The sequence below is a fragment of the Stegostoma tigrinum genome, chromosome 5 (assembly GCF_030684315.1).
Source record: "Stegostoma tigrinum isolate sSteTig4 chromosome 5, sSteTig4.hap1, whole genome shotgun sequence".
Classification (NCBI taxonomy): Eukaryota; Metazoa; Chordata; class Chondrichthyes; order Orectolobiformes; family Stegostomatidae; genus Stegostoma; species Stegostoma tigrinum.
In genome coordinates, this window is record NC_081358.1 from 6,446,428 (window position 1) to 6,460,296 (window position 13,869).

A 13,869-nucleotide genomic window follows, 5' to 3' on the forward strand; every position below is an offset into this window, starting at 1 on the left:
TGCAGAAATGACCCTGAACATACTCAAGAAATTTTTTTCATGATGTGCTAGCTCCCAGACTACTTAATCGCAGCATACTTCTGATTGAAGTGAATGGTGTCGGGTGGAAGGGAGGAAAGAACTTTGAGGTTTTTCAGCATCTGTGGAGAGAAAGAAAGTGAACTTTCAGTTAAATTGGACCCTTCAGAACTGTTGGGACTCAGCAATGTGAAGGGTTTTACAAAAGACAGGAGGAAGTAATACAAAAAAGGTGGTCTGTTGTAGATCAGAGGTCAGGAATGATTAAATTTTTAAAAGTACCATGAATTTGTGCTAAGTGATGAAACAAAGCATGAAAATAACATGCAGGATGACACTTGAAGAAAAATAATCAAAATGGATAACAGAGTTCAAGGTCTGATGCTGTTGAACTTTGCCGAGTCCGTAAGGCTGCAGGTTTTCTCCTCACACTTGTGTTGATTTTCCTGAAGTTTATAGTACATAGACGATTATACTGTAAGTTCTGGATGTGAGTTTGCTCGCTGAGCTGGAAGGTTAGTTTTCAGACGTTTCGTCACCATTCTAGGTAACATCATCAGTGAGCCTCCGACAAAGCGCTGGTGTTATGTCCTGCTTTCTATTTATCTGGTTAGTCTGAAAACTAACCTTCCAGCTCAGCGAGGAAACTCACATCCAGAACCTCAACCTGAGCTACAAATCTTCTCAAAACTCGCTATACTGTAAGCACTAAGAGGAAATTGGTAAACCAAATAGCAGTAGCCAGAAGGTCAAGGTCATGCTTGTAGTCTGAGTGAAGGTGTTCTACAGTGGAAATCCTCACTGGACATAAAAAGATGTTTTACCAGTACCAGCACCATCGTGACAAAGCACTACCAGAAATGATGAGATGAAGAAACTGGAAGTATAACCTGGACTTGCAGAAAGTAGGGTGAGAGTAATTGCTGGTGAACTTGTAGGTGAATGTTAGTAGACAGTTTGTCTCCAGAAACAAAGGCTGCAAACTTGAGCAAGGCACAGCATGTCCAAGATGGACCAAGTGAAGGTGATAGAATAGCAATTGGAGCTGAATATGATTTATTTTATTAGATCTAGGTGAGACCAGGAAGTGATACCAGAAAAAGAACTGGGAGCAAAGGTTTGAGTAGGACTGGAACAATGAATATTTGACATGTTAGACAAAAGACTGGTATAAGTGGAGCCTATGTGGATACCCATTAGCAACATCTTCTATCTGGAAGAAGAGGGACAAGTTAAAAGAGAAATTGTTCAATGAGAGCATAACTTCTGCCAGGTGGAGAAGTGTAGTCATGGATGAGTGGACCTTTGTTCAAGGAAGAAGTGTAGAGATGTCTGACCATACTGATGGGGAATGGAGTTTTGGTGTTCAGAGGTGATGATTAGGGTTTGGGAATTGAAATGGAGGAGGAGCTCCAATATAGAAAACTATGGAATTTACTTTAGGAACAAGGGCATGATAGGATTTTTTTGTTATCCCTCTGCTATAATTTAGTGGGTACTACAGTGCATCAAGGTCAATGGAGAAAGGGTAGGCAAAAAAACTGGTGATAATATTAGCCAATCATTTTATATTTGAACTTTATGTTTTTGAAGAAATATCACTGTTTTCCCTAAAAATTGTCATGGCAGGCCGACTTCTTAAAAAAAAAGACCAAACAATAACAATTTTCCTGTATTTGCCATGCTCTCTGAGAAAAATCCCAAAGACAGGATTCTATTTTGGGCTTAGAATTGCTTAAAGAAATAGACAAAGTACATGAGTAGCAAGTTACAATGCCTGACAAGCTTCGTGACATAGGTACTTGAAGACCTACCTTCTGACCCTGGTCATATGCTTTATACTATTTTGAGCAACTTATTTACAGCAGACTTCAGGCTTGGGATTATAATGACGATGCCAGTCGTCAAATATGGTAGAGGTATAATTATCAGCCAGTGAGCCTGAAAATGTGTTTCTTTGTGTACAGGAGAACACTAAGGGGGATGGTGAAACATCTAATATCTCTGTTTTAATAAAAATAAGGTAAAATGGATTTAAGGAGCAGATGACTTGCCCCCATAACATGGTGAACTTTCAGGACAGACCTTGTTAGAAGAATTTTTAAGGATTTGTACTTAGATGTCAGCTTGGTTTTTTGATACTCCACAAATTTTAGCTGTAACAACATAGATCTACAGCACCAAAAAAGGCCCTTCAGCCCATAGAATCTGTGCTGGTCAAAAACAAACACCTAACTGTTCCCAAGGTAGTAGGAACTGCCGATGCTGGAGAATCTGAGATAACAAGGTGTAGAGCTGGATGAACACAGCAGGCTGAACAGCAAGGCTGACATTTCGGGCCTCGACCCTTCAGAACCGAAATGTCAGCCTTCCTGCTCCTCTGCTGCTTGGCCTCTACACCTTGTTAACCTCCATGTCCCAATCCCATTTTTCAGCATTCGGCTCACAGTCTATGTCCTGGAAAGTGCACATCTAAGTATTAAATGGAATAGGGAGAAACCTCCATAACACCCTTAGAGACGCTGAGTTGCAGATTCCCACCAACCTCAGTGGAAAAAAAACTTTTCCACAAATCTCTTACAAACCTTCCTGCCTGTTACCTTGAGTCTAGGCCCCCTGGTCAAACATCCCTCATACAGTCATGAAATAAATAAACAAATCACAAATTGTGGGTCATCTTTGAGGGCTAAGTTTGTTCAAGAGACTCAGCATGACTTTAGTGCTGTAAAATCCTTTACATTCAAGAACAAAGTTAACACAGAGCATAAGACCATGAAAGGGGCTGAAATGAGAATGACCTTGTTCTCTGAAGGGCAGAGGAGGAGATTATGGTAGTGTGGTAACAGTCAAAACCTGTCAACATTATATATTTTTGATACAGTTTTGTCTCTAAGTTCTTTGTTCCAGTGAACATTAATTAATGGTGCATTGATTTGACTCTAAAGTAACTTAATACCACATTTTTTGAGGTTTTTGTTGGTCTTGCAAACTATACCCATGTCCCATGAATAAATAAAATTCAATTTTAGGAGAAATAATTTTTGTGAAAGATTACAATAAATGACCAGAAAACATGGAGGTCCACCGTATCATAGTAGCATACAGTTGACATTTTAGCAAAGGTATATATAATTTGCTTGATGTTTGGAAAATGTTCATGTTTCTCAACGCATCTTCACAGGTACCTTTCCTCTAGCATGCTGCTTGACTTATTTGAGTGCGATTTTTCAGGTCAATTGGACAAAGTCTATTTCAAATGCTTATCTTGGTTTCGCATTATTAAGGGTTTAATGTCTTGCTGGTGTGTGCAAAGAACTAGGTGAGTGGCTTTGTGAGTCACCTGTACACATTTTAAAATAATGCACATAAATAAAATTACAGCTGTTACGCTTTTGTACAAGCATTTGTTCACACATATCCTCAATGAATTTTTCTGTTCTAGCTGTCAATGACTGAACTTCTTAGAAATGCATTTTCCTAATTTCATGGGTGGAAAAGCGATTCTGCACTGACCAGCTACAGACCTCGAGTCAGAATAAAGAACGTAAAGTCGTCGTGATACCGCATGGAAACAGACCGTTTGGTCCAACTTGCCTATGCTGAGCAAGTTTCCCAAACACAAACCCGTTAGGACCCTTCTCTTAAAATTATGCACTGTAGTTTTGAACTCCCCTACCCTGGGGAAAAGACCTTTGCTATTCACCTTACCTATGTCCGACACGATTTTATAAACCTCTGAGGTCACCCCTCTCGACCTCCTGTGCTCCAGTGTAAAAGGTGCCAACTTATCCAGCCACTCCTTATACTTCAAGCCCTGTAGCCTCAGTAACATCATTGTAAATCTTGTCTGCACCCACTCCAATTTAATAATAATCTTACTGTAACAGGGTGTCCAGAACTGTACATCACACTCCAAAAGTTCGATTCCACCCTTGGGACTGTGTGGAGTTTGCACATTCTCCACTTGTCTGCGTAAATTCCCTCCAGGTGCACTGATTTCCTCCCATAGTCCAAAGATGTGCAGGCTAGGTGGATTGGCCTTGCCAAATTGTTCGGAGTGCTCAGGGATGTGTTGATTAGGTGGGTTATAGGGGGATGGGTCTGGGTGGGATGCTGTGAAGGTCGGTGTGGCCTTGTTGGGCGGAAGGGCCTGTTTCCTTACTGTAGGGATCCTATGAAAATAAGTAACACTTGCACTCCTTTGCCAGTTGTCCTGAAATCTACTCTTTGAGGTTTCCACGGCAATTAACACAATCTGTCTTTGTCTTTTTCCTTCACCTCTCAGCCTGCTTCTCGAAATGCAGTTGCAGGGTTGTCACCAGCAACACTAGCCTCACTTGGAGGATCGTCGTCTCGACGAGGGAGCGGGGATACCAGTAGTATACTAGATCCAGATGTTTCACTCAGTGAATTGCGGGTAAGGATTATTAAATTATGTATATGCATAGATCTGATGAACTGTTCTAAGTTCATTTAAGTGCATATAACTATGTAGCAAATTCTTACAGCAGTAATGTATATCAAAATTATAACACAATTTCAGCTTGGTTTTTTTTTGTTCCCATCCCCCTCCCATTTATCCAATGGTTCATTCCATGTGTCCAACAGGATATCTATGAGCTTAAGGACCAGATACAAGATGTAGAGGGGAGATACATGCAGGGATTAAAAGAACTTAAGGTATCAGGGCCATGTCCCCCAGCATGTTTTATTTTCTATTTCCTATGGCTATCACGTTGGGAATTTGAGCTGCACTCCTTTAACATACTAGAGCAGAATCCTTCTGTGGCATTTGACTAACTTGTTTTGGCTGATATATACATCTTGTGGATTCTTATAATGGCATGTGCTCTTATCTGAATGTAACCCTTTCAGCAATTCATGTTTTCATGTGTATGTTGGAGTTTGATTAGAAATAATTTTATTTCCTCAAAGCAGCTAGCCACAGTGATAGTGATCAGAACAAATAATTGTGTGTCACAAAGATGGAAAACTGTTACAGCTTTCTACACCAAGAGCCTAATTTGGCTTGAATGACAACAATTCGCTTTGTATGTAGTATGTTATGTGGTTGGGAATGTGAATGTGAAACCAATGGAGAATTCTGCATGTTCAGTCTTTAAAAGCATTTTGAGGTTCTGTTTTTGAACCTGCCAGAGATGGTTGAAAATGAAGAAATGTGGTGATCAAGATAGGTCAAACTTTGAGGCAGGGGAAGCCAAAGGTGACCTTGGACATTTTTTTTAAAAATGCCTTTCTTGGCAATTCATTCTTTGTGCATTCTGTAAGTACTTTTGCTCTTTAGAAATAAAAGTTATTGCTCTGGAAATCATGAATAATTCAAATCTGATGCCATCAGTATTTTTGGAAAGTTTTTACAGTTCTGGTAAAAATTGTTCAAAAAAGTCAGCATATTTGAATTATCCAAAGATAAAATTTAAGCAAAAAAAGGCTAAACTGAGAATTTTTTTGGGATAAAAGCTAGAGGTGTGGAACCCTATGGAACTTTGAGAAGGAAAGAACAGTGCCAAGATAATTAGTGTTTCAGGTTGAAAAGTAATCTTGGTTTGTTTTTAATTTCAAAGGATTTCATAGCCAGTATCACTTTATAGCCCATTGCTTTTCATCATAGAAATACAAGGGATTAGGTTAATCACAATTGCTCAGTATCCATGTCAGTATGTTGTGTATGAATGCCCTCCAGTTAGGTATTGTGCTTCAGCATGGCAAGATCATTAGCAATAGGTTTTTTTTAACAAAGCCTGAACATTTTCTTTGCCTGTATGGAAGTAAAGTTTCCAAGTATTAAGTTTCCTTAGCAATATAACCAAATTAGTCAAACTGTTAGTTTTGCTTAAACTATCCCTATTAATAATCTTGTTTCCTGATTTTGCGAGCCTGAACCTTGTGTTTTGCTTGTCTTTATTTGTCACTGCTAGAGCAGAAGCAACTTCTTTGACCAGACTCCAGAAGATTGTGAATTTCAGTTAAATACTTGGGCAAGTGAAATTACACTCTGTTACTCAAAAGCTTGGGGTCACCTGCAAAACCTACATAAAGCATTGAAGTGAAGAAATCAAAACTTCAAGTTTTTCACTTAGTTGGTTAAGTTTGTTTTCAACAATTCGTTTTTATGGAAGTAAATATTGACATTTCTCAAAACAGGAAGACTTCTGTACGCAGATTACTCACCAGGGATTCGTCTAAAGAATTGTTCATTTGTCTCAAACTACTTTTTTGATTAGCTGTTGAATAAATTTAACAATTTTCACTAAAAATGTAGCAGCATTTGGTGATGTGAAGTCTGACATTACTTTTTAATATTTGGATCGGGAAACTGCTTGCCAATTTTGTTGCAGGAGCAAGTTATGTTTGTAGATTGAGGGATCAAGTTTGAAGGAAAGTTGCAAGCTTCATCTGGGGCGACATGTATGACAAAATCAAAATGTAAACAAATCTAATTTCTAATCAACAGGTTTAATTTGAAGATTTTTTTGGGCCAAATCATGCTTTGTTTTACAAGTGCCATGTCCAGTGTTTTGTAACCGAGACATGCAAGAATTTTTAACTTTGGAATACAGACAGTAAAACCTTTGCATGATCTTCGTTTGTGCTATTGGTTGTTTGATTGTTCTCTTAGTTGTAAAAGTTTTAAACCTGAAGCAGACAAATTCCTTGCAGCACTATTTTGCCCAATGGTTCCACTTCTATTTACTTTTGGGGTTCTAATTTACATAAGAAATAGTGAACAGCTGTGAAACAATTGATATTTGCTTACTGCAGTGATAAATATATTTTAAACTGGCAACCTAAAATTTTGAATTTTTCCCCCTATATTTGGGTATCCTTCATGTTTGTAGCTGTTCCCATCCTCATTGATTCAGTCATCAGACTGCTATTTACTTTTAATTTGCAGGATTCCTTATTAGAGGTTGAAGAAAAATATAAGAAAGCTATGGTCTCCAATGCACAACTAGACAATGAAAAATCTAACCTCATCTACCAAGTGGATACACTAAAAGATGTCATTGAGGAAATGGAAGAACAGATGGCAGAGCTGTTTAGGGAGAATGAGGAAAAATCTAAGGTAATCTGTTATGAACAACTTAGGCAGCGCCTGGGAGTTCCAGTTTGTTTGTTTTGTACATGAGATGATATGTTTAGGTTCCATCATGTAAATCAAAATAATTCCACCAGTGTAACAATTGCAATTTTTAAAAAAAATCATCCAATTAACCTGTATTGCAGCAAAAGTTGCATCTTATTTGCCTCCATTCAGGGAGATATGTAACTGACGGATTGTTGATTAATTCTGATTGTGTTTGAGAATTTAAAATAAATCCTGGATTATGTACTTGGCTACATAGTTCAGTTTGAAATCTGAGATTACCCAAGATGCTTCAGTTACAAAATAGATACCGAGAAGGTTTTATTCAAATAAGAATAAATATTATAAGCATTAAATCTGGTGAAAAGTAATGACCTGAGGAGCAGAGTTTATTCACTTTTTATTGGCATGTCCATTCCTGATGATATTTAATCCTGCAAATTTAGGAGGCGGAGGTATGAATAAAATACCTTTTTATCGTACCTCATCTTTCAGGAATGTTTCAAATGCTTCCAAGTAATTGTTTTCTTTCAAAGTTCAGCCCACTGTTGTTCGATTAGTGAGTGCAACATCCAATTTTATACAGTAAAGTCCTATGTGCTGCAAACAAAATGATCATTTGATCTATTTGTGGTAGCAACAAGGCCTCCTTCCGTTCATACCATGGAATGTTGTATTCCTGTTTGATTTTGAGGAATAGATAAGCAATAACTTTACCATAATAATCTCAGTCTTTGATAAATAAGGTGCTAGCTGAGAATGCTCTGGGACATTACAAGTCGCATGCTGCCAATGACACTGATGACTTGCCAACATCCATATTCTTTATCTTATGCAACTCAACCAATCTCCCAACTAAACCAGTAACTCTCCTTCCATTCTCTGGGCTTCAACTTCCACATCTTCTTTCGGATGGGAATATATTCTGGCTCTATACACTATCTTTGTTTTATTTGCATGTTTAGTCCTGCTATTGAAGGAACTTCATTGCCTATTCCAGTCACCTTCCACTCTTCACAAAGTTCATAAGATGATCAGGAAGTTAAATTGATAAGAACATCTCTGAATGCCATGTAAAAATATAAGGAATTGGAAGTCATTTGGCCACTCCAACCACCTGAGAATATTACCTGCCCTGGTTTGGTTTTCTGTTTCTGTTGAGCTGGCTGATTTTAGCCAAGCATTGACAGGAATATTGCAATCAGCCTCGCTAGATTAAACATTATACAGCAATCATTGATCTTTTTTCATTGCCCATTGTCGATTATTATTAAATTATGGATGGATGGCTTCACATTGGACTCCAAACTGCTGTTTACATTTGATATACAACACGTGATTCATCAGTGTCATCAGATGCAGTTGAATGTCATCCTCTTGAGTAAAGATTCAACATCTTCAGGGAAGGAGGGGAGGGGAAAAAAGATAAAAATTATATTGCTTAGCAGTGAGCACTAATCAAGACTGCCAGTCTTTGTTAGTCTTTTTTTGTGAATTGTCTTTATGCGTGTGTATATATGTAAGTCAAATTCCAAAGTTGAAAGAACACTATCCTATCCCACAGTGTTATTTCTTATGCCATGACCTAATCATTACTATGTTAGAAAAAACTGAGGGTTTTTTTGGGGAAAAGAAAAAGCATGATGGACAACCTTAAGTCGTGACTAAGTTTTTTTTTTTAAGAAAATGTTCTCTTCCTTTCTCTTAGGAACTGGAACGACAGAAGCATGTGTGTCGTGTGTCACAGCACAAAATAGAAGAACTTAAAGAGGGCATTCAGCAAAGAGATGAACTTATAGAGGTAGGTAGAGGGTGAAGGCTTATATTCTTTTCATGTTGTTTTAGGTATTTGCATAAGTTAACTGAAATAAATGTCTATCATTAGCCCATGATTCTTGACTTCTGGAAATTAAGTAATAACTGTCCTGCGAATGTCTTAAATTTTGGATTTGCATAGCCAATGAGCTGAATACTTTGAGGTGTTGTATTTCAAAAGCAGAGAACTCAGTCCATATCCCTAGATCACTGTCATGAAGTTGTTAAAACATTTTTGCAATAGATTAGCAGAAATCTGATTAACTATGGCTGATACTAACATGCCCGCAGTATGTGCACTATGTAATGTGAACAGCAAGATGGACAATCAAAAGAAATGCTATGGAACAAACTCATTGAACAAATAAAAGTAAAAATGCTTGTATGTTCAAAAGTAGTTAGTAAAGGCCATTGTAGGATGACCTGAAATAATTTTGCACTTCCCATCGCCGTCAACTTTAGCAATCGAGAGCATTAAGCATTTCCAATCAACATAGGTGCATCTGAGGCAAAACACTAATAATTGAGAGAAGTTGGCTAAGTATATGCATTCCAGTTCTTGTTGTATTAGGTGCAAATTAAATGGGGTTAAAAATGGCCACCATAGATCAACTATTCACTGTTTAAGTCTTTAGATCATAATTGCGTCCTGTTTCAGCAGTCAGTAAACAAAAAAAACTTCCTTCTTCAATGAACTATGACTACTTAATTGAGGACAACTATACCACTGGAGCCATCTAATAGAGTTGCACTTCTTGTTAAAATTTGCTTTATTCATCTTTCTGGGTCCTCTGTTATCTGTTACTGCCTGATTGGTTTTCTTTTGGTTGAATCGTTTTAAATTCATCCTTTTCCTTTAAGTACCTAATCTGTCTTGACTTTATGCTAACCAATGCTCAAGTTCCTTTCCTTGCCTGTGGCTTTTTCTTTAGGAAAACAAGTCTTTGCAGCAAAGGGTGGACACTCTCACCAGGGATGTGTTTGATCTGCAGGAAACTGTCAACTGGAAAGACAAAAAAATTGGGGTAGGCGGTCATATTAAGCAGTGGCTGCATGGGGTGTTCTTTGTCGACTAATTAGTAAATGCAATGTCCCAATCTACATTCAGTGTGTCAGAGCATGATACACTATCAATTGAAGCAAATGACGACAAATTGTCTTATTGCAAATACCTTTAGTGTAAATGTTTGTTATGATTTATCTTTTGCTTACCGTGTATGGCGTAGATTTATTTTGGTTTGTTTGCACAAGCGTCTCAAAGCATGTGACAGGTTGCAATAGCTGTGCACTGTCAAGTGAGCAGTTAATCTTGAGAAATAGTTGAAGGTGAGATTTAGTTGATCCAAACTTCATCCTGTTGCTCTTGCCCTCTTGTATCATCTGCTATATTCATGTCTTTGTTGCAATTTACATATGTTTTCTTTCTCTGCAACGTTCTTTATCCCTCTTGCTGCCCTCTGTTCAGGCTCTAGAGAGGCAGAAAGACTACTTTGACTGCATTAGAAATGAGCGTGATGAGCTGAGAGATGAGTTGGCTGATCTAAGGGAAAAAACAAAGGTAGGAAATGTATATGGTTTAGGTTAAATAGTCTGTAGATTGATTTATTTGGGCTTTTGGTTAAAATCCACAGAAATAAAATGAGGAATAACTGAGAATTGAATAACAATACATCAAAAGTAGAGTAAAAGTATCCCGAGCAACGAAATAGAAAATTAGCATTTCTTTACTTGTAGAAACTTTCATTAATCTTTTGCCTGTCTTATTGATGTTTACTTTTTCTTTGATTCTTCTTGACATTTTCATTTTAATGCAGTTTTGTTGGGTCAGCTTGCCTATCATGCTCCTGGTGTTCTCCATCTGTTCATTGTTGTTTCTGTTTGGTGAAACAGAATCTAACTGCTTCATTGTTGTAATGCAACAGCTATCATTGTCACTATTTAATGAGTTTAGTTTTCAGTCTCTGATTTAGCACTACTTAGCTAAACATGTGTGATAATGATAATCTGTGCTTGGTAAATGAGTGAAACATGCACCATCTAATGGTAATAAAACCTGAGCCTCATTAAACTGCTGATTTAACCCCACAATTGATGTCCTATATTTGTGGCGCCTTGGATGGAATGAAATGTTCCAAGATGCTCTGTAGGATCATTATAAAGCTAATTATAGATCAGGAAATGTAAAGAGGTATTTAATCAGATTTCTGCCCACCTTTTAAAACAGTCCTCAATTTCTAACCCTCAGTTTCAATGAGATAATGGGGAATCTCTCTGTGCAGTAAGGATATCTCCAACTTGGGGTCAAGGCACAGCCACAAATGGTGAGGGGAGAAAAGTAGCAATTGCTCAATAGACCTGAATAAGGTGGACTTAGATTTTAGAGAGTTGTGGGGCTGGAGGAGATTGGAGATGGGGAGGGACAAGATCATAGAGGAATTTGAAAACCAGGATAAAAGTTTCAAAATCAAGAGGCTATTGACCAATATTACTTTCACCTCAGAAATGGACGTTGACATTCATTAGGATATCCATTCAATTATCTTAATATTACATAAGTAACTTTCAAATTTGCATCTACTCAATTTGAGGTAAAACATTCTCAATGTCTGATTTACAGAAGTTTGTCTCTGAATCTAAGAATTATAGAATGGTTATAGTACATGGAGACCATTAAGCCTGCTATGTCTGCACGAATTCACTGTAGAAGCAATTTGGCTCGTGCTTCCCCACATTCTCCTGGTTGCCCTGCATGCTGTTCTTTTTGAGACATGCTAATTCTGTTTTGAATGTCCCAATTAAATCAACCTTCACTACATACTTGGTACATTCCATACCCTACTCAATCTTCACTGTATGAAGAGGCTTTTCCTCACATCACCATTGCTTCATGATATACTTCATATTTTTAAGTTGTGGTAATTGCCAACTCAGTAAGTCAATGAGTTTGACAAATGATGGAAATCCTGCAGAATCCAGACGCATGACTGGATCTGAATAGAACTGAAAAAAATTAATTGCTTAAAATAGAGATTTAACTATTAAAGATGAAAGTGATGTGAAGGTGGAGCAAATTCCAGAAAATGCACAGTAATGTGTTTCATGATGTTCATCCTTAAGATTCCATATGAGCTACTGATTTATGTTGAGAATAAGCAAAATAAGGAAGTAAACCAAGCAGATGGAAACTTTAAGAATCCGAAAACCAATATCTACAAAATATGCTGTGACAGCCAAGAGACAACTGAACTACCTCAGTTGTTATAGTGGATCTTGGGGGTGGGTGGGGGGGTGAAGGCTAAAGAATGATGGCTCCAAATAGAACATGCTTACAGCACAGCACTGGTTCCAAAACTGAGTCATAAGCTGATGTGAGAATTGGAGAAGCGGTGTTGACATCAGTTTCTCAAACTGTCACTGACTGTTATCTTGACATGTTGGAAACAGATGTGATGAACTTCTACAAGAGGAATGATGAGTAAAATTCTCAACAGCTGATCCTCTTTACATCAATGAACAGCATAGTAAATGAATCAACTTCAAATATCACTGTTTTAAAAGATTTTCATGCATCTGCAGTTTAAATGTTCATTATGCCCCACATAGTGGTATTTCATGCTCTTTTTTTCCCCTTGAAATTATTTTATATCTGATACAGAACAATTACATTAAGGTATGTGTTTAGATTTGAATCTGCTTAACATTTATTTTCGTTATTTAAATTCCTAGATCTTGAGCCTTTCTGAAGATTTTTTTGTGAAAAGCAGGTCATACATCTAAAGCAAACTACAAACATTTGAGCACAACACAAGACTCAGGAGCAAGAATAGGTCACTTTGACTCCTCAAGCCTGCCACTTGATCTGGTTGGAGGCTCAATTCTTTCCTGTTTGTCTCCATAACTGTTAGCTAGAGTTTCAATAAACAAGAGTTAACTCAACTTCAATATATTCAATGACTCAATCCTCCATTTCCTTCAGTGGAGAGGATTCTAGCTACTTAACTATCCTCTGAGAAAAGAATTCCTGGTTATCTCAGTCTTAAATAGCATGTTCCTAATTTATCAATTATGTCTCTCATTTATCACCCCCCCCCCCCCCCCCCCCCCCGCCCCATCAAGCATCTTGTCGAGTCCTCTCAAATCTGTTTCAGTAAATCACCTTTTTTCTCAACTCCATTGGGCGTAAGTGCAACTTGTTCGACCTATCTTCCGAAAATAACCCCTTCATCCCAAGACAAGTGAACCATCTCTGACCTGGTTTTAATGCACCTGATATAATGAGGTTAAAACTACACGCATAACACCCAGAAGTGGTCTAATTAAGATACTTTATGTATCCAGTCTAAACTAAACTGTTACATTCTATTCTCTTTGCAGTAAATGCTAACACTCCATTTGCCGGCCAAATTGTTTGCTTTACTTGCATATCAACATTTTGTGGTTCACATAGCAGGACCCCCACATTTGTCTGGTGAGATCTACAGTCTGTTCTCATCAAAGTAACATATTGTGTTTCTAGTCTCTCTCCCAGAATAGACAACCTTGTACTTACCACATTACACCCCGTGTGCCATTTTTTTTTTGCCACTTCCATCTAACGTCTGTATCTCTTTGCAGACACCTTGTGTTCTCTTGGTAACTTAATTTCCTACTTTGTGCCATTAGTTAATTCAGTGAACATATGTTCAGTGCCTACATCCAAATCATGGATAAGGATTATAAATAGTTGACGCTACAACACTGATTCCTGTGGCACTCCTAGGAATAACATCTGGCCAACATGAAAATGTATGATTAATCCCCATACTCTGTGCTTGGTTAGCTAACCAAGCACACCATCCCATTCCTTCTCCACCACTGCCATGAGCCCATGTTTTCTATTGTATTCTTTATTGTGCTTTGACAAATGGCTACAGATTTCCCATATTTAT

General features: G+C 37.7%; 1 protein-coding gene across 1 annotated transcript in view; it reads left to right on the plus strand.

Moving 5' to 3' along the window:
- lrrfip2 (leucine rich repeat (in FLII) interacting protein 2) overlaps positions 1-13,869 on the plus strand; it is a 163,379-nt gene that overhangs the window by 128,381 nt on the left and 21,129 nt on the right. Inside the window, exons 19-24 of the mRNA XM_059645778.1 lie at positions 4,304-4,435; positions 4,627-4,698; positions 6,935-7,105; positions 8,835-8,927; positions 9,874-9,966; positions 10,407-10,499. Of these exons, the coding sequence (XP_059501761.1) occupies positions 4,304-4,435; positions 4,627-4,698; positions 6,935-7,105; positions 8,835-8,927; positions 9,874-9,966; positions 10,407-10,499 (654 nt within the window). The remainder of the gene's footprint in view (positions 1-4,303; positions 4,436-4,626; positions 4,699-6,934; positions 7,106-8,834; positions 8,928-9,873; positions 9,967-10,406; positions 10,500-13,869) is intronic.